Genomic DNA, 27,548 nt, shown 5'->3' with positions numbered 1-27,548 from the left:
TCTGTCCTGTTCTCTCTCTATCTCCCCCTTCCTCCCTCTCTCACCTAGTAGAGCGAAGGACTCCAAAATAAAGCATGGATTTCAGGGCACCTGGGTGGCTCAGTGGGTTAAAGCTTCTGCCTTCGGCTCAGGTCATGATCCCAGGGTCCTGGGATCAAGCCCTGCATCGGGCTCTCTACTCAGCAGGAAGTCTACTTCCTCCTCTCTCTCTCTCTCTCTCTCTGCCTACTTGTGATCTCTGTCTGTCAAATAAATAAATAAAATCTTTAAATAAATAAATAAATAAATAAAATAAAGCATGGATTTCCAAGACAAAGCTGATCTGGTGGCAGCCTCTGACCCCAGGGGTGGGTCTGGTTGATCCGGCCAGCTCGGTGGGACCACTTCCTCACTTGAGGATGGTTGCACAGTCCTCAGGAAGTTGTGGGCTGCCTTGAAGGGACATTTCCCAGAGGGAGGATAGATATTTATGGGTCAAGGGTATATGAAGAGCAGTGATCCCAAGCTGGAACGTCCAAACAAGCTGGGACAAGAGCCTGCAGCCTGCAGAAAGGGCCCTGTAACTTGTCACAAAGAATCTGCTTTTATCCTACGAGTACCAGAACACCAGTAAGAATCTTAAGCAAATGAACAAAAGCAGATCACATTCTAGAAAGTTCACTTTGGTGGCAGTGTGGAGGAGAATGAATTACGGCATTGACAAAAGGAAAGACAGATGCTAGTTAGGGCACTCCAGAATTTGTGCAGATGCCGATCTCGAAACGAGGCTCAGAGACGTCGTGACTTGTCGAAGTCAGATGGCTTGAAGGGGAGAAGGTTGTGCTGGACGTTTTCATCACCGCACGTTGACCAGGCTGCAATGGCTGAATATGAAGATTGCCCTCGTGCCCTTTCCCGAGAAGGGCATTTCTAGGGCCTGGGGAGGCAGGATTGTGTTTTATTCTTCAGGTGTCCAGCTGAGCACCCACAAAATAGACTGTGATTTTGGGGCATTTTGCCCACAGTTGTCCTCACGACTCAGATGGAGAGACACTATTTGGTGCTCCGTTTGTTAATGTCTTTAACACTACTTCCTCGTTCACCTCCTGTATCCATTCAATATTATTTTGGATCAAGGAGTAAAATCGGTTCCTTCCTAAAATTTAAATTCACTGTCTCCTGGGCCTTAAAACACAAATTAGATTATAAGCATGTAGCTTGACTTTTTAACCAGAACTGGAGGCTGAAGTTTTAATTTCAGGGACAAAAAGGAACGCTAATAACCAGTAAGTCACTGGACTAGTGCTTTCTGCTTTCCAAAACCTTTTATGTCTAGAAGAGTGGCCAATACTTATGGAATAAGTGCCAAAGGACGTTGCAGTCATTCTTACCTTTCATCAGGAAGACAGGAAGAAGAAATCAGTACAACTCAGAAGTAGATTCAAGTGTTACCCTCTGAAAACCCAGACGCTTGAAGTTAGAGTGGTCCTTGGAGCTGAACCCAGCACAGGGCCAAGTCAGGGGGCTGAGCCACATTCAGCTCCGTTCCTGCCCCTTGCGTTTTTATTTGAACCTGATCCATGTGAAGGCTCTCTCCATTGTCCCCATTTACCAGTGGAAGGTGTAGGGGACCTTGTAAAAGGGGCTAGGCCTGGAACCTGTTTCCTCTGGCCTTGGCTATGCTCTTTGACTGATTTAATTACTTGCATAAGAATTACATCTGTGCTAATTACCAAAGATGGAAAGAACAGTCTCTGGCCTCTGCGTCCCAGGCTCCCACGTTTGCCGGGAATGTTGGTCCCTTGGGGAGGAGTGGGATGGGTGGCGTTTGCAGGTGTACCCTATGCTTTCTGTTCCACCCACCTCATTGTCTTAGCAAAGGTAATAGGTGAGGGCAAAGGTAGCAGACATTTTGCAGATCTCTATAATTTTTTTTTCTTTTCTTAAATTTGCCTTAATTTTAGAAGAAAAAGATTAATGTATACAAAGCCCATAGAATGTCCAGACCCTATGCTAGAGAAACGCATGTATGATTTTAGTCTAGACTTAGTGTTATAGCAAATTCCCTAAGGTATGCCTGGCTTTATGTTTGTTTTTTCTTTGTTTTTCTCATTTCTTTGTTTTTAAAATACACATCACATAAAATGTACCATCCTAACCATTTTCTTTTTTAAAGATTTTATTTATTTAAGAGAGAGAGAGAGAGAGAACACCAGCAGGAGGATCAGGAAAGAGAGAAGCGGACTCCCTGTGAGCAGGGAGTCCAGTACGGGGCTTGATCCCAGGACCCTGGGATCATGACCTGAACCAAAGGGAGCCGCCCAATGACTGAGCCACCCAGTCACCCCAATCCTAACCATTTTTAAGAGCGTAATTCAGTGGCATTGAGTTCATTCACACTGTTGTGCAACCATCCCCTCCCCCATCCACCCCCCAAATTTTTTCATCTTGCAAAACTGAAACTCCATAGGCATCAGACAACTTCCCATCTCCTCTGCCCCTACTTGCCCTGGGCTACCACCATCCCCCTTTCTGTCTCTATGAATTTGACCTCTCTAATTACCTCATAAAAGTGGAATCACACAGTACTTACACTCTTGTGACTGACTTGTTTCACCTAACATAATATAGAATTCAAGATGTCTCTCTCGAGTTGGTTTAATCCCAAAATGGTGTGGCATGGAAGTTAGGACAGCATATCCAGTTCCCAAGGCATGATTGAGCAATTAGCCTTGCAAGATAGAGAGAAACGCGTATTCTGGCTTTCTTTACGGCAAAAATAATTGCAACAGATCAGTTGCATTTGACTTTCAGGGTTGTTGGCTTTTTTTAAGATTTTATTTATTTATTTGACAGAGAGATCACAAGCAGGCAGAGAGGCAGGCAGAGAGAGAGAGCAGGAAGCAGGCTTCCTACCAAGCTGGGAGCCCAATGCAGGACTCAATCCCAGGACCCTGAGATCATGACCTGAGCTAAAGGCAGACGCTTAACCCAGCGAGCCACCCAGGCGTCCCCTGTTGGGTTTTTTGTTTTGTTTTGTTTTGTTTTTGTCTTAACAAATATACTTTAATTTTTAGAGCAGTTTTAGGTTTCTAGAAAAATTGGGCAGAAAATACAGAGTTGCCATCTGCCCTTCTCCCTTCACAATCTTCCCTACAGTAACATCTTGCATCCCTGTGGGGCATTTTTTACAATTGAATATCTGTAACCCATGTGATACATTATTAACTGAGGTCCATAGGTTATATTAGCTTTCACCTTGTATCGAACATTCTGGGTTTTGACAAACACAGTGTCCTGTGTGCACCATTACAGTATCATGCAGAAGTTTCCCTGCCCTACATTCTCCTGTGTCCCTCTGTCTGTGCCTGCCCAGCCATCCATGCCTGACAACCGCTCATCTGTTTATCGTTACTGTAGTTTTGCCTTTTCCTGATTTTGGTTTTATAGAACAAAATTGCCCTTACCTCCTTCCCCTTCACTGAGTAAATGATCGGTGTCTACCATTTTCCATCCTCTCTCCTAGTGGACAACTTTTCTCAGCGAGAGATTGAGGAGTTCCTCAGTGAGGCCGCGTGCATGAAAGACTTCAGCCACCCCAACGTCATCCGACTCCTAGGTACCTCAGAGAAATGTGGGACTAGGGGCCAGCGGGGCTTGGCTAATCCACTCCATGCCAAAGGAAAAGTCTCTGGGGCAGATAAGTTTATACTTTGTATGACCACCACAGTAATTGATAACATTGAGTTTTTCACCCCAAAGGCTTCTTACAATTATATTTTCTGAGGCTGATGACAAAAATGGGCTTGTATGTCTTGGACACCCCAAGGGCTCAGGAACGTTTAGTGTCCACAGAGGTCTAGGTGACTGTGGGTGAAAACAGGGGCCCCCACTTTACTCCAAGGCAAGACAAAAGCTTATGTTAAACTATGTTATAATTTATATTGATTTAAAGTTATCCATTAATCAAATACCAGTAGGATAAAGCTGTCAAAGTAGACAAATTCCATCGATCAATCTTTGAGAAACAATTTATTAACGTATTTTCAAGTATGGTTTGCTGGGATCTAATACTGCCAGCGTCACGGGACACAATTTAATAGAATTTGGTTTTGTGGCCCTGTAGCTATCAAGACTTTGCTGTATCAGTGCTACAATCCCGAGACAGAACAGCGACCTAAAAATAATTGAATATTCCGCTGACTTCTTTTTTTTTCTCTCCTGTGTCTGGATACGTGCTCAATTCTTTGGGGGAACTTTCAAAGTTTTATTACGATCGAAGCTGCAGAGAGATATGAAAAATAATGCTTGGATACCAAATCATTTCAAAGAAACCACTGTTATTCCTTTGTAGCTATTGGTTTTTGCAGACTGAGAACCATCGTGCTTTGTGATGATGGGCCATGATGTGGGAGAGCTTTACCAGCCTGCCAGCAGGCGACAGGCCCTAGTTCCAACTTTTAGGGATAAGTGGTGTTTGCTGCGTATAACTGTTAAAACTTAGACATGTGAATTTTACCTCCTGGCCCTCAAAATTCTTTTTATAGTTTTGAGCATTTGATGGCCCCAGGCTTTTTCACCTGACCGGGTATTAACTATCCCAGGAAACTAGTTTGCCCTTGAATTCTTTCGCAGTCACCCCTCACTTAGGCTCAGTGTAACAAAAACTCCACAGGTGTCTAGATGACTATGCTTCTTAACTGATTAATTTTTGAGACCTCTCATGCAAAGATTGTTACTAATCTGAAAGAAAAAAAAAATTACCAAGAAGTGGACCCAGCATGTGTTCCACATTCTAATACAACTTGTTTGTGATTTATGGGTTTTTACTTTATTTTATTTTGTTCATTTGTTAATTTTTTAAGGAGGCCCTATGCCCAGCATGGACCCCAACACAGGCTTGAACTTATGACCCTGAGATCAAGACCTGAACCGAGATCAAGAGTCAGAGGCTTACCCGGCTGAGCCACCGAGGCGCCTCATGTTTATTTTATTTTTAACTGTTACCTTGAGAGCACATGGTTTCAATTTGGCCTGTGCTCCTGCAGTGCTTTTCTGGTTACTGGTAACAAAGAGCTCTTTGTAACTTTCTCTGGTTTTAATTTCAGGTGTATGTATAGAAATGAGCTCTCAGGGCATCCCAAAGCCCATGGTGATTTTACCCTTCATGAAGTATGGGGATCTGCACACATATTTACTCTATTCCCGACTGGAGACAGGACCCAAGGTAATTACCCAGTCGTCTTGCCTCTGAACAGCCCCCAGGCTTCTGTGACAAGGCCTGGGAAACCTCAGCAGCTAACCCTGAAAATAAAGGAGCGAGAGAGAGGACGTGTGGCCTCTGTTCAGCGCTCACTATGCATCCTGGGGCTGAAATGTGGTTTTTGTCCTCACAGCAGGCCTGCGCATAGGTCTTACAATTCCCACTTTATGGGGGGATGAAGCCAGCTGGGCGCTCATTCTCATGGCTCCAGCCTTATCGCTGTGGAGCCTGGTGGGCCCCACATGCTGACAGAGCAGCCTCTTTCTTTTGAAGTCTCCTCTTTCCAGCTCGTTCACTCTGAAATCACTAGAAGCAGGATCCGTTTCATTCCCAGAGGAAGTTGCACTGAGCTGTTTTTCTGGACACTGAGCATGAATGTACCCCGTCCACCTTTTGGATTATCAAGAGCCCCTCCATCCTCCGGATCAGAAAGCCTGTCATGAATCAGCAGACTGGCACGCTTTCCTTCAACCCTCCCCCTAAGAGGGGCTGTCACTCCACAAGGCAAACACTGTCTGAATCCCCCAGCACAGGGGAACGTGACAGAATATGGAGCTTAGACTGAGGCACCATATCCACCGGCATGTGGCCACAGGTCCCACACAGGTGACCGACCAGGGCCCCCGAGAAAGGAGAGAAAGTCCTCATCCCAACTGCAGGGCATAATGAGGAAAGTCATTATCCCAGGAGATAGACAAATCTGCAAGAACAGCCATTTATTGAATTTGGCAAGGCACTTGAAAAACAAACACAAAACCTTGAGACCCAGTTTAGGGTAAACACTCTGGAACTTTCTTTCCTATGTCCTGCTGACGCTGTGTGTTATGGATGTGAAAGGTCATTCCTTGCTTTTCTTTTCTTTTTCTTTTACTTGTTTTATTACTCCCAGGGAGGTATAAGTCATCTTTCTTCTTTCACTTCCCCTTGGTCTCATGCTCAGATTTTTGTTCTCTTCCTCATGACTTCTTTAAGTCTTCCACCCACACACTCACTAGCCAGAGTTAGGAAATTATAGCCACATCTCAGAACTATTATAAAATCACTGAGGCTTCTCCGAAGTGGTGAAGGGCCTAATCCAAAATAGGGGACTCAGCATGACAGTATTTCTCTTCCCTTTTTTTTCTTTTTCTTTTGTTTTTATTATTTTTTATTATTTTTATTTTATTTTATTTTATTAAAGATTTTATTTATTTATTTGACAGAGAGAGAGATCACAAGTAGGCAGAGAAGCAGGCAGAGAGAGAGGAGGAAGCAGGCTCCCCCCTGAGCAGAGAGCCTGACGCGGGGCTTGATCCCAGGACCCTGAGATCATGACCTGAGCCGAAGGCAGAGGCTTAGTCCACTGAGCCACCCAGGTGCCCCTGTTTTTATGTTTTTAAAGATTTTATTCATTTATTTATTTGAAAGAGTGAATGAGAGAAAGAGAGCATGAGAGGAGAGAGGGTCAGAGGGAAAAACAGACTCCCTGCCAAGCAGGGAGCCCGATGCGGGACTCGATCCTGGGACTCTAGAATGGTGACCTGCACCGAAGGCAGTCACTTAACCAACTGAGCCACCCAGGCACCCTTTCTTCCTTTTTTCCACCGTAAGAAAGATGTAACATAATAAGAAGCCTGGAAAAGGAAAAACAAACAAAACAAAACAAAACTACAATCGGCAACATCTTATCCAGTCATTGGCATCTTCGGCCATTCCTAGCCCAGCTGTTCATTCCATGCCTCCGTGATTCACAGGCTGGTGCTCAGGAGGTACGTGCCTCCCCGCAGGCCATCCACGGGGCTGACTCTTCTCCAGCGCTTTGCAGAGGCTTTGTTTTGCGTATAGTGTTGCAGTAATGGCCTAGCAACCACAGGAGGTCCTTACTAGTAATAGAGTCTCAGGTGAGGAAACTGACGCACAGATCGGGCAATGATGGAGGCAGGACTGGCGCCTGGGTTGCAGAGCCCCTGCTTTCGGCTCTTCTCTGATGGCCCCATCCCAGTGTGCACCCCTCCCTGGCAGAGCAGCCTCCAGACAGTTGGCTGTGAATGGCTACACGCCATCCCCTTGAATGGATTTCGTTTCACATTGATGAGCAATTTTACTCCCATTCAGTTTTCTGGTATGTGGTGGGATTTTTCTAATAATTGTTGGAGGCATGGGAATTTCATGTTGCATAAGAGTAAATTCTACAGTAAAAATATCCAGGCTCACATTCAGGGCTATTTGATGGCCAACAGTCGTCTGTTTTCACTTGTGACATTCAGCCCTCCTCTCTCATATGGCCTCTTTGGAAATAGAGTAGCCTCTTACTGAACTTTTTTCCTGAGTCATTGTGGAAGAGATAGGGACCATTTATAATCTTTATAAAAATCCTTTTTAAATTATCATACAGTGTTACTCTTTCGCCCTTTCTGGTATATAGTTCTGTTGAGTGTTAACACATAAATGGATTCACGGGTCTGTCATCACAGTTGAGATCCAGAACAGTTTCATCACCCAAAAACACCTCCTCCTGTGACATCTTGGTAGTCATGCTCTGCCCCCATGGTGGACTCCTGGTAACCACTGATCTGTTCTCCATGACTATAGTTTTGTCTTTTTGAGAATGTTTTTGAGAATGGAATCATACAGTTTGTAATTTTTTGCTCCTTTCACTCAGCATTATGCCTTCGAGATCCATTAAAGTTAGTGAGATCAGTAGTTCATTCCTTGTTTGATTGCTGCGTATCTCCTAGTGCATAGACCAGTTTGCTTATCCATTCACCTATTGAGTCACACGTGGGTTGTTCCCAGTTGGGGGCAAGGATGAACGAAGTTGCTAAAAAAAAAATCATGTACAGGTTTTTGAGTGAACATAACTTCTTTTTTCTCTAGGGTAAAAAGTCCAAAGGTGAGATACTAGGTCATACTAGGAAAGGGTATGTTTAATTTTAAAAGAAACTTCTAGATTTTCCAGAGTGGCTATACTTTTACATTCCCACCAGCAGTGTATGAGAGATCATTTGCTTTGCATTCTTGTTAGCGCTTGGTATTATCAGTAGTTTTGGGGTTTGGTTTAATTTGGTTATTAGCTGCTCTGATAGATGGGTAGTGATATCTCGTGGTGGCTTTTATTTACATTTTTGTAATGATTAAGGATGTTCAGCATCCTGTCTTGTGTTTATATGCCATTTTTATATCCTCTTTGGTGTCTGTTAATGTCTTTTGTTTATTTTTTGATTGGGTTGTTGTTTTTCTTATTGTTGAGTTTTCAGAGCTCTTTATATATTCTAGATACAGTACCTTTCTTGGATATGCAATTTGCAAAGATTATTCTCCTAGTTGGTATCTTATCTTTGTATTATCTCTTTTTTGTGTGTGTCTTCGTATTCTCTTAATGTGAATAAAAATATTTAACTTTTGCTGATGAATCATGTTTTTGCTGTCATGTTTAAGAACTCTTTGCCTAAACCCAGATAAAAAATTTTTCTCCTATGTTATCTTCTAAAAACTTTGTGATTTTATGTATTACATTTAAGTCTATGATCCTTTTTAAATTAATTTTTATCTAAGGTATGACATTTAGCTTAAGGTTTGCTTTTATTTTTCATATAGATGACCAGTATCATTTGTGAAAAGACTATCGTTAATCTATGGAATTGATTGCTTTCGCATCTTTGTCAGAAATGAATTGGCTGTGTTAGTGTGGGTCTATTTCTGAGTTCTCTATTCTGTACTGTTAAATTGTGTGCCCATTCTTCGCCCCTCCCACATGGTCTTGAATACTGTAGCTTCATTGGAGCATTTGAGTTGGGCTTTATATTACACACAAAGGAAGCCATATGATCTGCTATAGATCCCAGCTTATCTTTCCTGCTTTATCACCCCCCATTCTCTCTGCCTCTTTGCTTTTGACACATGAGACAGCCTCCTTTTCCTAAAACACATGTGTGCTCTCAGATCACTAGGTCTTCGCTCATTCTGATCGTGGCTGTGTACTTCCTCTTAATTTGCCATTTTACTCCTACGCCTCTTTGGGGGATAGTCACAGTGACAGTGTAGAATATTTTTTAAATTTTTCCATGAGCGTTCATCCCTTTGCTGAGGTTCTAGAGCAGGTTGCTTGTATCTCTGCTTGATGCCCTTGCTCCCTTTGGTGTGTCCACCCCTATGAGAACTGGGGTCCTGTCCTGTCCTGCCGTCTCCTGTCTGCCCTGCACACCTCCAGATGTACTATTCCCATGGAAGATGGAGCGGCACATAGGGCCCAGCACCCCAGCGCTGCAGGGGGAGCACATTTACATAACTTGGTTCACGCTAGCAGGAGCAGAGGGATCTCACACAGTGAAGCCCAGAGGTAGGACAGCTCTGCCTCAACAACATCACCTTGTGTCCACAACTGTTCGACCTTTCTGCTTTTTCAGCTGTAACTGCCCCTCCCCGTGTCTGATGGGGGCAGCTCCTCCAGGCCTGACGTCATCACCCACCAGCCTCCAGAGACAAAAAGAGAAGTCTGCTCTTTCCCCTTCCCTCTCCCTCTCTTCTCCTGGAACAGTTCTTTTTTTTTTTTTTTTTTTTTTTTTTGAATAACACCTTTACTGAGATAGAATTCAAACACCCTACATTTCTGCCATTTAAAGTGTACAACTCAGAGGTGTTTGGTATGCTCAAGTTGTGTAGCATAATTGTAGGACATTTTCATCACCTAACAGAGTCCCATACTCTTTTGCAATCACATCCCTATCTCCCCTCCCCACCTTGTTCCCAGCTCTAAGCAACCTTTTTAAAAAATTTTTATTTTATTTTATTTAAATTTAGTTAGTTAGCATATGGTGTTTTATTAGTTTCAGAGGTCATTGATTCCTCAGTCTTAGGTGACACCCAGTACTCATCACATCATGCGCCCTCCTTAATGCCCCTCCCCCACTTACCCCATCCCCCCACCCACCTCCCCTCCAGAAACCCTCAGGTGAAGCAGCAACCTGCTTTCCGTCTCTCTCTAGTTACCTATTTCAGATATTTCAGGTCAATGGAATCATAGTCTGTGGTCTTTCATATCTGGCTTCCTTCCCAGAGCATGTTTTCAGGGTTCATCCACGCTGTAGCTTCTATCAGTACTTTTTGAGACCAAATAATACTCCATTGTCTAGCTATATTATGTTTCGTTTGTCTGTTTATCTGTTAATGGACTTCGGGTTGTTTCCATTTTTTGGCTTTTATGAATAATTCTAAGAATTTTATACTTGAGCTCTTACATTAGGTCTTTGATCCATTTTGAGTTAATTTTGTATGAGTTCAGGTTGGGGTCCAGTTTCATTCTCTTGCATATCCCACTCTTGTCCAGTTCTTTCATCCACTGAATGATCTTGGCACTCTGTTCGAAGTCATTTGACATTGATTTGTGGGTTTATTTCTATACTCTTAATTCTGTTTCATTAATCTGTGAGTCTGTCCTTATGCTAGTACCATGTTATCTTGATTATCATTGCTTTTTTTTTTTTTTATGGTGGTTAGATTTATTTCATTTTTTTAAAAATTTTTTATTTTTTATAAACATATGTTTTTATCCCCAGGGGTACAGGTCTGTGAATCATCAGGTTTACACACTTCACAGCACTCACCAAAGCACATACCCTCCCCAATGTCCATAATCCCACCCCCTTCTCCCAAACCCCCTCCCCCCATATCATTGCTTTCTTATTTTGAAATCAGTAAATGTGAGGCTTCCAACTTTAGTCTTCTTACGCAAGCTTGTTCTGGATATTCTGAGTGCTTGAATTTTCATATGAATTTTAGGATCAGTTTGTCAATTTCTACAATGAAGCCAGCTGGAATTCTGATAGGGCTTATATTTAATCTGTAGATCAATTTGGGAAGTGTTGCTATCATAAAAATATTAAGTCTTCTGATCCATGAACATAGGATATCTTTCCATTTATTCCATCTACTTTAATGTCAATGTTTCATCATTGTCAGAGTATGTTTTGTATCTCTTCTGTTAAATTTATTCTTAAGTATTTTATTTTGAATTCTTTTTGGATGAAATTATTTTCTTAATTTTATTTTCAGATCGATCATTGCTATTGTATACAAATACAACTAATTTTTGTATCTCAATCTTATATCCTGGAACCTTATTGAATTCATTGCTTAGTTCTACCATACAGTTACTTTTTAAATTACTTTTGGTCCCAGTCTGCAAGAATAACATAAATGTTCTAGGGAAAAATAACACAAATGATTAGTACCTAATATGTGCTACACTCATGATGCCAGCAGGACTTCATATTCTTAAGCACCCAAATCCTTTCCTGGAAACTATCATCTGGAAACTCAAATGCCTCAATTATACAGAAGAAAAGCATAAGAATTTCCTGCCTGATTTGTTTACATTTTTTTCTTTACTTGTTTTTAACAACTCTAGTATATAAAGGTAAAGGATAATTAAAGCATTTGGCTATATATAGACAGGATGTAATTAACATATCTTGGGTGGGAAATATAAATCTTCAAAAATTCAGCGTCTTCGTGAACACCACTTTGAAAACTCATGTTCCATACAGAATAAGCCATGACAAATCCAATGCCCTGAAGAGAGTTTGTTATGGATGGACCCATTCATGACTGCCAGGAACTTGTGGTAAACCCTCTTCCTCGCGGCCCTTGTGCTAAAATGTTTAGTTACTACACAGAGGTCTTCCTCAGTCATCACCTTCATCTTCAGTCCTGACAGGACAGGTTCTCTCACCGAGCCTTCTGGATTGATCTGTACAGCGTAGACTTGACACTCCCCAGAGGACTCTAGAGAAACAAAAACAAAATCCCTGAATACCTCTCCTTGTGGTCCTTTGGTCCTGTGATAAGAGACAAAGATGGTCCTAATTTCTGTCTGAAAGAAACTTAACCTTTGCAAGTGTCTCAAAGTAAGATGATTGCATACGCTTGTATGACTGGAGTGGGCTGAGCAGGCTTTTTGTCTGTCCCCCACTGAAGGCAGCCTGCCTCTCTTTTCCTGGCACAGGTGTTGTGTCCCCCTGCCACTCTGAAGGACACAAAGGATCCCATTTGACCTCGTAACTTGGAAAAAGAAATACTCACCATCAATATTTTTTAAAGACAGGGAGAATGTGAAATTTGCCAAAAATTTTGTGGTTTGTTTTTGTTTTTATTCCTTTTTTAAAAACTTACTTGTGAGGTGAGTGATATGGAAGTGAAAGGCTTGTTTGCTTTGAGAAATACAAACACTAAACAAACAAACACAAAAACTCTCTTTCTCTCCTCAGGTGGCAATAACTCTCCACAAGTTTAACTTTTAAAACATATTTTGTCTTCTTGCTTCTCCTCTCCCCAGCATATTCCGCTGCAGACACTACTGAAGTTCATGGTGGACATCGCCCAGGGAATGGAGTATCTGAGCAACAGAAATTTTCTGCATCGGGATTTAGCTGCTCGAAATTGCATGTAAGAGTCCTGGTCCAACCCAGGAGGGCTAGACCTCATCGTGTGAGATAATTGGGGGGCTGGGTAGGAAGAGGGGCTGGCCTGTTGCTATTAAAACATGGGAGAGAGGCAGGTTTGGCTAGCTCTGGAGATGGGATTTCTCTGGCTCTAATGTATGACTGGGTCTTTTCACAACGTCTGCCTCTGCAAGTCTGGTTGGTTTCCAGAATGTTCTCCTGTGACTTTTTCACCCTCTCTGCTTGGACTGTGACCTTTGTGATCCTTCCCTTTTGCCATTGGCTCGCTTTGGACCCAGAATTATATGTAAGCCAGCTACTCATGGAGGCAGTAAGGAAAATCGTAAGGGTTTTGTCTGTCAGGCTTCGAGATCCTGCCTTGTGAACATGTGCTGTGAAACTACATGGAGGCTTTCCTCTTGCATCAGAGAGACAAGGACTTACACAAGAATTCTGACCTCAGGCTTACCCCTCTCTCCATTCCGCTCCGGTAGGACCATCATTATCTGCTCTAAGTCTTCAAAAACAATAACTGTTTCTCGATTTTTAAGTTTAGTTATTCCAGGAAGACAGAGTATTCTTTAAATGTATTATTGTTACTGTTTTTCTTGGTTGGAGATGTGACCATAGCGTCTGGCCCCCAACTCCTTACCTAGCCTCCCACCAGTCCCCTCCCACTCGTCCCACATTTTTAAGACCCAGAAGGGTCTTGTTTGCTTGTTCGTGGGTTTTTTTTGTTGTGGTGGTGGTGGTGGTGGTTTGTTTTGTTTTTTTTTTTTAAGATTTTACTATTTTATTTGACACAGAGAGAGTGCATAAGCAGGGGGAGGGACAGAGAGGGAAAGAGAAGCAGGCTTCCCCCTGAGCTGGGAACCCGATGTGGATCTGATCCCAAGACCCCAGGATCATGACCTGAGCCAAAGGCAGACACTTAGCCGACTGAGCCACCCAGGCACCTCTTATTTGTTTATTTAAGTGATTTTTATACCATGGAGGGAGAATCATGAAAAGGGCACCTCTCTTTGCCCTGAATATTTTCCTTCGTATTTTTCCCATCAGGTAGGGTGACCAGTTGTCCACTTCGCCTGGGACTGAGGGATTTCCCAGGATGGGGGACTTTGTGGTTTTAAAAGCCAGTGGCAGACAGGCACAAAGCAGTCATCCTACCTCCAGACCACTCATTTCTCCTCCTCTCTCCTTCTTCTTGTCTAGGATCTGCTTTAACAGCCTGGGCTATAAATGCAATTGTATCCCTTTCATTTTCCGCTTAATTCCTCAAGTACCCCCTGGCTATTGTAACGGGAAGTCCAGGGTCCCCCTCTCATACCTTGTACTTCCTCACCTCCCCCAAACTGGCAGGAGCCAGTGCTGCTTGCAGACACCAGGCAGGAAGGCTGCTGGGCATTCGCTGAGTCCCCTGGAGGGCCCTGGATTTGGGCCGCTGCTCTTTCTCCTCCCTTGAAGCATCCCTTCACTCCAGGTGGCTCTCCTCTCTGTGCACAGGTGCCCTTGTTGCTCCAGGTCCCCACACGGACCACAAGGTGCAAGGTTATAACTCCCTGTCATTTGCTCTGCCATCGGTCCCAAAGCAGGACCCTCACAGGCCGTTGGGATCTCTTTCGGTCACTTACCAAGAATGGTTTCAGCTGCATCTGATGCAGACCCGTGGTTTAGGCTTTGCCTCTAAATGTCACTGAGGACGTGAACTTGTCCTCTGCAGGTTACGAGATGATATGACCGTCTGTGTCGCGGACTTCGGCCTCTCTAAAAAGATTTACAGTGGTGATTACTACCGCCAAGGCCGCATCGCTAAGATGCCTGTGAAGTGGATCGCCATAGAGAGTCTTGCGGACCGAGTGTACACGAGTAAAAGTGACGTGGTACGTGCGGGGCTTTAATTCGGAGCCCCACATTGCAGAGATGACGGCGCGCAGGAGGAATTGACTTGAGCTGGTGTCGTAAGACGTGTTACTCTCTGATAAACTGAGGATTGGGAGCATGTGCACACCTTTTGTTTAGTGCTAGATTCCTTAAATCAGGTAGAAAACTATATTCTGATGACGTTGCTTGACATTCAGAAGATCTGTTTTGCATAGGCCTTTAATTTATTCCGATCTTTTTTTTCCTGCAATGTAGTGACTTATTTCCCACACCTAAGATATTAACATGAAAAATGAGTTCGCCCAGTAGCTCTGTATCAAAGATTCTGTGTAATTAAACCCTTACCCAGAGATTGGGAGCCAAAGACACGTACCCACAGCAGGGGAACAGAGCATTACACAGAGCACTGACATGCGGAGAGAGGGCTCTCCGCCTTTGCCAGATTTCCCAGAGCAGCCTTGGTACAACCAGGGAAGTGTGGCTCTCTGACCCTCGCGTTACTGCAGTGCTGGGAAAGCAGCATGTCTCAGGCATAATTGTCAGCTTTGTGCACCATCCTCGGGCTTTAAGGAAATGCCCTTTCTACATGAAAAAGGCCATTCAGCCTTTCAGAAAAGCCTTGCGTCCTAACTTGCTGTTGCTTTGTTCTCAGTGGGCATTTGGCGTGACCATGTGGGAGATAGCAACGCGAGGAATGACTCCCTACCCAGGAGTCCAGAACCACGAAATGTACGACTATCTTCTCCACGGCCACAGGCTGAAGCAGCCCGAGGACTGCCTGGATGAACTGTGAGTGAGCTTCTCCGTGTTGCCGGGCGCTCTGCATGGGGCCGGCTGCGCAGACCTGGGGAGGTGCGGCCGCTCAGCAGGAAGGCTCACGCTTAGCCAGATGGGTGTGTGCAGAGGGTGGCACGTAGATGTCCCAGGCCATGAGCCTTTCTTGGTGTGGGAGCTGGTGTGTGCACATCTCCAGCAAGCTGGCACGTGCCCTGATGTTCTGTAAGCCCCTCTAGGGACTAACCCTATAGACAAACAGGTTGACTCTCTTGCACGTGAGGGTCTTGAACGAATATCTGTCCTCTTACCCCTATGGTTCCTTTTCTATACAACACTTCAGACAAACCAATCACTATGATATCCTCAGTTAGGAAGTCTGGAAGTCTATGCCAGTGACTAAGGTCAGCCCAGTCCTCAGAATTGCTAGGGAGATACTCTAACAGCGTGATTCCTCAGCCCTGTGTGGAGACTGTCACTCTGTTGGTCCAAAGCGGGCCTAGAAACGTATGCGTTAAAATCCTCCCTGGGAGACCGACCAGGTGTTCAGCCAGGCATGAGAGCCGCCAGCTCCAAGTGTGCTGGACCACAGGGACACCTGTCGCCACAGGCCCTCTTGGGGGCAGGCATTACGGGAAGAGGTCCAGGACTTGCAATCAGACAGGCCGCTGCCTCCCAGCCAGCCGCATGTGTGGCCATCACGACTGACTGGACCTCTCTGTGCCTCATTATTAGGCACACACAAAAAAGTAGAGTCATGTATTCAGAAAGGGATTGGGAAGAAAAGTTAAAAAAGAGAACGGGTAGAATGCTCAGCTCGCGGGAACGTCACACAATGGTACCAGGGTTTAGTAGCATCCTTCCAGATAGATGTCGTCCAAATACCTTGCTGATGTTAAAAAAATAATTTTCTCATGGCACTGGCCTCTAGCTTGGTGATTTGAATCTTCTTGATGGAAATCACGGGAGACTTGGGCTTGGAAAGGGCATTTTCAGCATAGTTAACAAGAACGTTTTAGGATCGTGGACTGCGTGGCTGTCATGGAACCCCAAGATGGGTCTGTGGTGTGAGGAAACACGTGGGGACACCCCTCTACACACACACACACACACACACACACACACTCTCTCTCTCTCTCTCTCTCTCTCTCTCTCTGGCCCTGCTTCTGCACACGGGTGAGAAGACCTAGGTCAGTGTGCATTCAGGCCTCACAGATCCTGTCCAAGCCAAGCAGAAGGAAAACTTCATTGACCAGAGCCTCACCCTGTTTGGTGGTGGTTATTGTGGTTGTAAATACATAACATGAAGAACTGACACAGAAAACCTAAGTCCTTAAAAATATCGTAAAATCCTAATTAGATTAAATTTGGGGTTTTATGGTCGTTTTTAAAGGGACCGCATCAATGACATGTTTGCGTGTGATAATGAGGAAGCTGTTACAGCCAAACAATATTGAATGAAGAGTTTTGTTGCCGTCTCTTTCTTGGCTTTTCTTGTGCTCCAGAAGTTGGCATTTGGCGATTATCTGGGGTTTTAGTGAGGTCTGAGCTGTGTCACACGCTGGTTTTGAGACATTTCACATAGAGCCAAGCAGGGAATGCTGAGTCAGTGAGAAGTTTTAGGTGAGAGCAACATAGATGCTGTGTGTTGCGGAAATCAGGCAAAGCAGACGGGTCTGTGGTCCCCACATTACAGGCTTACAGGGGCTCTGGGGAACCAGACACTCTTCCTACATCTCTCCTCAAATCTGGATGTTGGAGAACAGTGTATCCCAAAGAGGCCTCTGTTTACATATCTGTGCATTTTCTTTTAAAAAATGAGACAGATACTTCTGAGCTTCCCCCTCCGTGTCTGCTGTCTAAACTTAGTCGAGATGAGTTCATTCCTGTATTGAGTTGCCCCTTGCTCTCTTTAAACTCAACTCTAAGCACTATGACAATGTAAAGAGCAGAGAACGCTCTGTGCCCTGCTCCCCATTGCCCAAGAGGCCACACTGTGTGATGCCTCTGTCACCTATGTGGGACGTTTCCTTAGCTGAGTTCAGGGCATCCTGGCTGCAGCCCTCAGGACTCCCCACCTACCCCAGCCACTATGGTTCCCGGCACTTGTGTTGATTGCCCTCATTGTCCAGTGTGACCCCAGGGAACCACCTTGTTCCTTGATCCTGCTGAGTCCTATCCGCCAGCAGATGTCCTTCAGAGTCCCCCTCCCCTCCATTCCCACCCATGGGACCCTCAAACCATGGAATCCCAGGCCTGGACGGGCCTGGGGCCATTGACTTCCATTGACTTCTGCTTCCTCATCACATATATGGAAACAGTGGCACAGTGACCTCACAGTGTATGTGAGTGATGAACGGGTCAGGCCACTGTTGTTTCCCATGGAATAATGCAGGCCCTTCTGTCTCCCATCTCATTTTTCTCCTTACCCCCAGGCTCCTAACACATCCTTTGGGTGGCAACCAAAAGTGATCTTTCTGAAATTAGTCTGATCATGGATGCCCCAAACGTACTCCGGATTGCCCATAAGGCAAAACCCAAAACCACTGGCATCTGACCCATGGCAGGCAGAGGGGCTGAAGGGCTAAGAACATGATGTTAGACTCTCCTTTGCCAGGGACAAAGCAGGTGCCTGACAGATATGGGTGAATTCATCCATTTATAAATTTTGTACTTGCGTATGATAGCATCTTTTAAAATTCTTTTTTAAAATAGTGGTAAAAGAGGGGGCTCCTGGGTGGCTCAGTGGGTTAAAGCCTCTGCCTTAGGCTCAGGTCATGATCCCAGGGTCCTGGGATCAAGCCCCACATCAGGCTCTCTGCTCAGCAGGGAGCCTGCTTCCTTCTCTCTCTCTGCCTGCCTGTGATCTCTGTCTGTCAAATAAATAAATAAAATCTTTAAAAAAAAAAAAAAAAGATAGTGGTAAAAGAGATGTAACGCAACCGCTTGTAAATGTGAGGTTCAGGAGCATTAAGTGCTTTCACTTTGTTACCCAACAGTCGCTACCCTCCATCTCCAGGACTCTATTCATCTTATGAAACTGAAAATCTATACCCATGAGATGCTCCCCCTCTCCTGCCTTCAGCCCCTGGCAGCTGATAAGATTGGATTCTCTCTTTTATAAAATCTTAACAGAAAAACAAAAATGACCATTTACAAAGGCAGCTACCAAACCTATTGGGTTTTTTCCCACCCATAAGCTGAAATTACTAAAGCTCACAGCCCCCCATTACTTTCCAGGCCCTCTTGCTCCTCTCCTTGGTCCACTACTGTGGCATTGCCCTTTGTGGGGAGCAGCTTAGATGATATAGATGCTCCCCCATCTGTAAAAGCCGTGTTTTTTTCTGTTTTTGTTTTTTTTTTTAATTTTATATTTATTTGACAGAGAGAGACACAGCGAGAGAGGGAACACAGGCAGGAAGAGTAGGAGAGGGAGAGGCAGGCTCCTCACTGAGCAGGGAGCCTGATGCCGGGCTTGATCCCAGGACCTTGGGATCTTGACCTGAGCTGAAGGCAGATGCTTAATGACCGAGACACCGAGGTGCCCCCATGTTCTATTTTTAAGTACTTCACAAAGCACTACAAGTAAGTTTCAGGGTGTCTGGATGGCTCAGTCGGTTAAGTGTCTGCCTTCGGCTTATGTCATGATCCCAGGGTCCCATGATCAAGCCCCACATTGGGCTTCCTGCTCAGTGGGAAGTCTGCTTCTCCCTCTGCCCCTCACCCCACTTGTGCTGTCTCTCTTGCTAGCTATCTCTCAAATAATTAAAATCTTCACAATTAATAAGTTTCAAAATGATATTGCTACTTTGCTACATGAAAAAAGTGATAGATTATTCAAATGCTTTCTCCTAAGATCAGGAAACAAGAAAGTAAGTTAGATAACACAGCCCCTTGATGAAGTAATGGAAAGGAGAATGTGTCTCTAAGGACAGAATGCCTCAAAGCTCATCTCCGAATGCCAACAGTCAAGGCTTTGTTGGGGGAGGGGGGAGTCATGCAAATTGATTTATACCACAAAAACCTTGAAAATGGAAACAAAAACTGTTTGTCAAGTCTAAGTAGCCATCTACTGAAGTTTTATAAAGACAGAGAGAGGCCAAAGCACGGTGAAGCCTGATATCCAGGTGAAAATCAGGGTTCTTAGCCGGGTGACTATGCCTCAGTGTCCTGTTTTCATGGCCGGCCCCTTTGTAGGCATAGTGCTTTGCAGATCTCCACCTCCCAGAAGCATCCTCAAGTATTGTTAGAGGCTGCAAAAGTAAACAAGTGAAAAGATATTGTTAGATACCTCCATAGATGAGATCTGCCCATGTGTGAAGGACCACATGGTAGTAGAATTAGCCAAAGCAGGGGCTTTATTCTTTAGCCAAAGAAGGAGCCACTGGGTGGCTCAGTGGTTTAAGCCTCTGCCTTCGGCTCAGGTCATTATCTCAAGGTCCTGGGATTGAGCCCCGCATTAGGCTCTCTGCTCATCGGGCAGCCTGCTTCCCCCTCTCCCTCTGCCTGCCTCTCTGCCTACTTGTGATCTCTGTCAAATAAATAAATAAAATCTTTAAATAAATAAATAAATAAAAATAAGGCAAAGGATCTACATCACATGTTCAGTGTAAATACAAGAATTGCATATTTATGTTCATAAGATCGCATCTACTCCATGTGTCAGATGATTTTAATTTGGGTTGTTTTCATATCCAGGGGCACGAATATCAATTTCTGAAAACAGGACAGAATCAAAATGAAATGATGGTGTAACTCACTCTTCATCTCTGGCCAGTAGTTCCTAATTTGGCCATCTCTGTTTTATTGTGCTCATAATTCCTTTTTTTTTTTTTTAAGATTTTATTTATTTATTTGATAGACAGAGATCACAAGTAGGCAGAAAGGCAGACAGAGAGAGGAGGAAGCAGGCTCCCTGCTGAACAGAGAGCCCGATGCGGGGCTCGATCCCAGGACCCTGAGATCATGACCTGAGCTGAAGGCAGAGGCTTTAACCCACTGAGCCACCCAGGCACCCAGTTGTGCTCATAATTCTTAATTCTATCAGACACTGGGAATGAAGAAGCCAACTGTCTGTACAGAGGGGCCATGAGCTCCTGGGAGTAGGAGTTGTCCAGTCAGAGGCTGGTTCCCCTACCGTCCACACAGCAGTGGTGGCATCTATAACATCCCAGAGTCTGCTCTCATTTTCACTGCAGTATATCAATGACAGGGCTGTTGAGAAGTCGCAGTTTGGTGACACACACAAAACGCCCAGCCCTGTGAGGTAGACATCCTTCACCACTTTATCCCCTGCCCCAGGGCCCAGCTAACACAGCTCTCCTGGCTGTAGTCCCATTTTGATGGTATAGAACTGGGGTCAGCATACTTTCTCTATAAAGTGCCAAATAATACATATTTTTGGTTTTGCAGCCCATGTGGTTCTGTAACAACTACTTGACTCTGCCATGATAGCAGAAGCAGCTGTAGACAATATGTAGCTGTGTTCCAATAAAACTTTATTTACAAAACAGACAATGGGCTGGACTTGGCCTGTGGGCTGTCTGGTTTGCCAACCTCTAGCATGAAGGGAGGACCTGAAATAATCCTGTTTCACGACATTAGATATAATTGCCACATAAGTTCTGTATTCCTGGGGCCAGAGAATCACTTATTACATACCCATGGGACATTTATAAAACTGAACAAATATTATGCCATGAGCAAACCACAGAAATTTACCAGAAGTAGAATTAGTGTGGATTAAAATGTGACGGAATCAAAGAATAGGTGAAAACAAGGTGTGGACTGCACTCGGGGCTCCGGGTGCTGGACCGGGAAATAACTCACGCTTCTGTATGCTTGTAGGTATGAAATAATGCATTCTTGCTGGAGAGCTGAGCCCTTGGACCGACCTACCTTTTCCATGTTGAGGCTGCAGTTAGAAAAGCTCTTGGAAAGTTTGCCTGAAGTTCAGGACAAAGCTGATGTCATTTACATCAACACACAGTTTCCCGAGAACTGTGAGGACCCTGGAGAGGGCCCCGCCCTTGCTCAGCTAGACATGAATATTGATCTTGACTCTATTATTGGTTCTTGTACTCCCAGTGCGGCTGTCAGCATCGTGACGGCAGAAGTTCATGAGAACAGACCTCAGGAGGAAAGGTACATCCTGAACGGGGGCAATGAGGAATGGGGAGATCTGGCTTCTGCCGCCCCGGAAAAGAACTGTGTTCTGCCAGGGGACAGACTTGTGAAAAATGGAGTCTCCTGGTCCCAATCCAGCACACTGCCCTTGGGGAGCCCATCACCAGATGGACTTTTATTTGCCGACAACTCCTCAGAAGACTCAGAAGTCCTCATATGAGGAGAGCCGAGAGACATTCCCAACTCAAGGCAATTCTTCTTCTGCTTTGGGAGAATCCCTGTACACTCCATGTTTTTGGAATCTGTCTTCCTTTCCCAACTGAATGCCTTGGTCCTAAAGCACCGGGTGAATGTTGTCAAGTAAGTCATCGTGAAAAATATATAATATATATTTATTTAAAGAGAAGGTACATATATATGTATATGCTGGAAAGAGAAAAGATCTATTTTAATAAAAGATGACTTATTTCATGTTGCTTCCCTTGCAGATCTAAAATTTACACTTTAACAGCCTCATCTCTACAGCTGTTCCCTGGTGTTAACATTAGCACAGAGTCAGTGTTATTTTTTTAAAGTCCTTTTCTTTTTTATGACCATTAAGTGTTAAAAATAATTGGTAAAATGAAATGATATATTTGACTTTGCTTCTGGTCTTATGAAAAATCTGATATTCTTACACGAATCACCTATTTGCTAAGAATGATTTATTTAATATTTAAAGTTTTATAACTGATTAATTCTTTGATAGGACTTCTTAATAAAATATGAACGAGGAAGGATGTGTCGTACTTACTTGGAAAAAGAGCGGTTACTGACCAGCAGCCTCTGTGTCTTTGCAAAAGGAATTCCCTTTAATGCCTGGCCCTCTATGCAGTCCCTTTGACCAATCTTGGCATTGTTCTCTCAGGATATGGAAAAACCACTCCAGAGTCCACAAAGATGAAGAGCAATAAATATGGAATGGAAGAGAACACTCTGGATGGAAAGATTTAAAATAACTTGTTCGAAGAGAGTCATACAGGTGGAGCGCTTTTCTGTTGGAGAGTCGCAATTTGCAGGAGGTAGATGTGGGCCATGGACAGGGTCCACCCCGGCTTGGAACTCGGCGCCTCTTGAGTTCACATCCAGGCTCCGCTGTGTCTTGGCAGCCAGTGTTCCTGGAGCACTTGCTGTGTTTCAAGCACTTTACGTGAACTGCCCTATTTAATCTGTACTACACTACCATGGCCACCGATGCCATCTTCACGAATGGGCCAGGAATCCGAGGCTGGAGACACTGAATGTGCTGTGGGCCACATCTAGGGACCTTTCAATTGTATCTAATAAACACATAGGTAGCACTTACTGTGTGGCCACACAAAGCACTCATTTCATCGTAATAACACTCCCAGCAGGTACCTACTGTTCTCTCCACTTCACAGATGGGCAGGCTGAGGCAGGGAGACCCTAACTTACTCTCCTGGTGAAGGCAATAGACTGATGGCAGTGTGAGCATTGATCCCTCGGGCCTGTTGCTGCCCACTTGGGAGCAGCCTCACCCAAGTCGCCACAGCCTGTGAGGATCTGTGTGGGTGCTGGGCCCAGAGGGGTGGCCCCCACAGCCTGGGTCCTGGTCTTGGCTGACAACCCAGAAGCCCCAGACTCCAGCAGGAGCATGTTTCACTGTTGCTGTGAAATGCTCCATACAAGAAAGTTCTGAGGGCTTGAAAAGGATCTGCATTGTAGAAAAAGCTAGCATTACATTTTATCAGTGAACAAGCAAAAAACAAAAAAAAGGTTTTTAAAACCTATAAAGATAATAGATAATTTCTGCTGTTAGAAATTTTGGAACGGTTGTTGAAAAAATCAACAAAATATTTTATATCACCTACTTGTGCAAAATTTTTTATTGATGGTGACTATCAAGAATATGAATAGTTCAGGGCACCTGGGTGGTTCAGTCGATAAGCGTCTGCCTTCAGCTCAGGTCATGATCCCAGGGTCCTGGGATCGAGCCCTGCATCGGGCTCCCTGCTCAGTGGGAAGCCTGCTTCCCCCTCTCCTACTCCCCGTGCATATGTTCCCTCTCTCATCGACTCTCTCTCTCTCTCTCTTTTAAATAAACAAATAAAAATCTGAAAAAAAAAAAAAAATAGTTCATCATTAAATCCTGGATTGGGAACTGAGTGGCTAGTTCAAGCAAAAAACCATTGTAGTAAGGTATGCTCACATGCATAAGATAAATAAACAAATTGAAAAACTGTTATTTGGAAGTTTCATGTAAATTTAACATGAAATACCTAAGTTAATATACTTTGTGATTTATATTTCTGACTCTAATTGTACAGTGTAAACACAGATAATAAAGAGCTCATCAAATGCCCATGGCCCCCCAAATCCTTTCCAATTTGCTCAGTCTGTACCATGTGGCCTGAGAAGGGCCAAGAAGCCTGGACCAGTTCTGCTCCAGAAGAGCGTGGAGAGGTGAGCAAGCTATGGCTTCTGGCTTTTCTTGAGACATCAACAAACACAGCAGAGAAACTCACTTCGTCTGCAGCCCACAGCAATGTACCAGGCCCTTGATTAAATGGGATGCGATGGGCAGCACCTTCCCATCCCTACTCCCTTTTCCCCAGAGGGAAATGAAGATGCAGGACCATTATTGCGACATTTCAAATCTCACTGAGAAATGATTGAAAGTTCTGGAAGAAGTAAGTTTCAGAGGACACCATCATTGGGAAACTCCATCACATGAATTGAAAATAGCCTTTTAAATTCCCTTTTGTAAAAACTCAAATTACTTTTGTAAAGTGGCTCTTATGGGTGAAAAGCGGGGAGAGAAAACAGAAACAAATTGGGTCATTGTCTTCTGTGAGGGCAAGAGGGCAAGAGAAATAAACAAATACCAGAAATACTCGTGACCTACAGGTTGGGACTAGCTCTGCTTTGGGAGGGTTTTTCTTGTTTCCTCCCACCCTACCTCCTTCCTTTCCTTTCTTTTTCTTTCCTAAGTAGAAAGCAGAAGTGAAGATCAGAGCCTCCTGAGCTGGGCCACACAGGCAGGGGCATACGCTGGACAGGAACCAGTCATGTGAACGCTCCTTGGACTGTAGGCAGGTCACTTGGCCCTGCTGGAGCCTGAATTTTTTCTCATAAGTGTACAGCACAAATCGCAATCCCTTCTGCAACCCCATGGGTGGTTCTGTAGGAAGGGAAGGAAGCAAGGTCTTTGAAAGAACTTTATGTTTATTAGAGGCTTTTCCCAAGTGGAAGCTTCTCCCAATTTTGTTTTTTATGCAGTACAAACTCACCAGTTGTCATATTAGAAATATTTTCCCTGATTGTGTTATCAACTCCCTCCAAGATGACACTAACTCAAAAATAAAAGAATTTCACCATTGCCAGGGATGCACAGAGATAGATGAAGTTGGCAGAGTGAAGGAGACTTGCTGTCATCCCTCACCCCAGATTACTCCGGGGCTCAGAGGCAGGCAACTCTTATACCCTGATGCCCAGAGATTCCTCTCTTATCCGTCTCATCCTGGCATTAGACTACTTGTGAGCCTCAGTGCCCATCCATCCCCGTATGTGGGTGATGGCAAGCAGTAGTGGCCTTTGGACAAGATTGCGGGACCAGAGTTGGGTCTGAGTGCCCTCCCAGGATGGAAGGACTCTCCCTCTGCCTCCATGACCCCAGACCCAGCAGAAGTTTCAGCTCAGGAAACAGGCCAAACCACAGTCTCTTATCTTGCAAGTCAGATGGACTGTAGCCAGACTAATCCTGACTCATGAAAGTCAGGACCTTTGTGACTTCTCCTAGTCAATGGCAAAAACAAGTGAGAACTTCTGCTGAGTCAATGGGAAAATAATGGACCCAAAAATAAACCAGCTATGACAGCAACTTAACTTCTCTGAAGACACTGAGTTACCTTAGGTGACAAATGAAAAAATGGGAAGTTTTGTTTTCTTTAATGAACATTTCTGTAAATCATGATGTTTCTACATGTAGATTTTATCCTCTCTTTTAAAGCTCCCAGAACAGAAGTAAAACTGCCCTTCTGTTTAATGTAAACCTGTCTAAATTACCTAAATTAATTATATTTAAATGTAATGAGGGGTGCCTGAGTGGCTTAGTTGATTAAGCGTGGGACTTGGTTTCGGCTCAGGTGGGGATCTCAGTGTCCTCGGACTGTTGGGCTCCACGCTCAGTGTAGACCATATTTGTCCCTCTCCCTATCCACTCTGCTCCTTTCCACCTACCCCAGTAAATAAATAAAATCTTTAAAACAAAAACTTTTTAAAAAAAATAATGTTTAGGAGCACCGGGGTGGCTCAGTCGTTAAGCATCTTCCTTCGGCTCAGGTCATGATCCCAGAGTCCTGAGATTGAGCCCCGCATCCAGCTCCCTGCTCAGCGGGAAGCCTGCTTCCCCCCCCCCGCCCCGCCCCCTGCCCATGCATGTGTTCTCTGTCTTGCTGTGTCCCTCTCTGTCAAATAAATAAATAAAATCTTTTTTAAAAAAGGTAACGATTATTTCTAAATGCCGTAACCCAAAGACCACTACCTCAGAATATTTTCATGTACCTCATCTTCTACTGAAATAGGATTCCATGTGTAGATACTTGAAAGAGCAACTTGATTGTTCTATACATTAACCCTTCCTACCTCTCAAGGACATGAGAATATGAAATTAATTTGTGGACTTACTGAGACTGCACAGTTATAAATTCTAACCAAGCAGTGTTTTCAAACAACAGTTCTGTGAGGCCACATATAATCCATTCATCCATTTACTAATATTCCCTGAGAAGAAGTCTTTTTTCTGGACATTGGGATTTGCAAAGAACAGCCTTGCTGTCTTGAATAACAGTCTAGAGGAGGGAAAACAGGGCTTTAGATGAATACTTTCTTTTAAAAAATATTCTTCAGAATGCTCTGACTTGCACATTTTATTGAAGCCAAGCCTGCAGATGATGTTTAGAATCCCAACAAACCTCAGAATTAGAGAACACGTGCTTTCGCTGGAAGCAGGCCCTCAGGCCCTGCCCTGTCAAACTTAAAATTAAAGGGCCATTTGCAGGAGTTTGAAAACCAAAGTTTCATTATACCACAATGGTCTGGGCAGTTCAAGGGAATGTAGACTGCCACTTAAACTCCACGAGTCCTGATGGCTTCTTTTAACATAGTGTCTCCAAGGATAGAAAATAATTTCTTGTTACATAAATCCATAGTTTACCCAATCTTTTTCTTTCTATACTTCAAGTTATAGTATCTCTACTGATCTATCTTCAGATTTGCCTGTTCTTTCTTCTGCTGGCTCACATCTGCTCTTGAGTCCTTCTGGAGAGTTTTTCATCTCAGTAATTGTACCTTTAAAAAAAAATTGTTTTTTATGTTAACTCTGCCCCCAGTGTGGGGCTTGAACTCACAACTCCAAGATCAAGAGCTGCATGCTCTACCAGCTGGGTCAGCCAGGTGTCCCTCAGTAATTGTATTTTTAACTCTGAATGTGCCACTTTTTCTTTTAATAACTTGTATTTCTTTGTATTCTCTATTTGATTTCTAGTTAAAAAAATTTTTTTAAAGATTTTATTTATTCATTTGACAGACAGAATTCACAAGTAGGCAGAGAGAGAGAGAGGAAGGGAAGCAGGCTCCCTGCCAAGCAGAGAGCCCAATGTGGGGCTCGATCCCAGGACCCCGGGATCATGACCTGAGCCGAAGGCAGAGGCTTTAACCCACTGAGCCACCCAGGTGCCCCTCTAGTTAAAAATTTTTAAGCATAATTTTCTTTAGTTCTTTGAACATATTTATAAATAGATGCTTTTTTTAAAAAAAAGATTTTATTTATTCATTTTACAGACAGAGATCACAAGTAGGCAGAGAAGCAGGCAGAGAGAGAGGAGGAAGCAGGCTCCCCCCTGAGCAGAAAGCCCGAGCGGGGCTCGATCCCAGGACCCTGAGACCATGACCTGAGCCGAAGGCAGAGGCTTTAACCCACTGAGCCACCCAGGCGCCCCTAGATGCTTTTTAAAATAATAAAATGCCTACCAAATCTGTCATCTGGGCCTCTTCAGGGACAATTTCTACTGACTACTTTTTTTTCTGTGTATGAGTTAACTTGTTCA

At 44.1% G+C, this 27,548-nt stretch overlaps 1 protein-coding gene across 1 annotated transcript in view; it reads left to right on the top strand.

Moving 5' to 3' along the window:
• MERTK (MER proto-oncogene, tyrosine kinase) overlaps positions 1 to 22,742 on the top strand; it is a 113,554-nt gene extending 90,812 nt beyond the window's left edge. The window contains exons 14-19 of the mRNA XM_032352766.1: positions 3,506 to 3,598; positions 5,088 to 5,206; positions 12,555 to 12,664; positions 14,381 to 14,540; positions 15,194 to 15,330; positions 21,163 to 22,742. Of these exons, the coding sequence (XP_032208657.1) occupies positions 3,506 to 3,598; positions 5,088 to 5,206; positions 12,555 to 12,664; positions 14,381 to 14,540; positions 15,194 to 15,330; positions 21,163 to 21,661 (1,118 nt within the window). The 3' untranslated portion in view covers positions 21,662 to 22,742. The remainder of the gene's footprint in view (positions 1 to 3,505; positions 3,599 to 5,087; positions 5,207 to 12,554; positions 12,665 to 14,380; positions 14,541 to 15,193; positions 15,331 to 21,162) is intronic.
• The last annotated feature ends 4,806 nt before the right edge of the window (positions 22,743 to 27,548 follow it).

This window comes from Mustela erminea, chromosome 7, assembly GCF_009829155.1.
Source record: "Mustela erminea isolate mMusErm1 chromosome 7, mMusErm1.Pri, whole genome shotgun sequence".
NCBI classification, from domain to species: domain Eukaryota; kingdom Metazoa; phylum Chordata; class Mammalia; order Carnivora; family Mustelidae; genus Mustela; species Mustela erminea.
The sequence above is the reverse complement of the archived record's forward strand: the minus strand, read 5'-3'. Positions and strand labels throughout refer to the sequence as shown.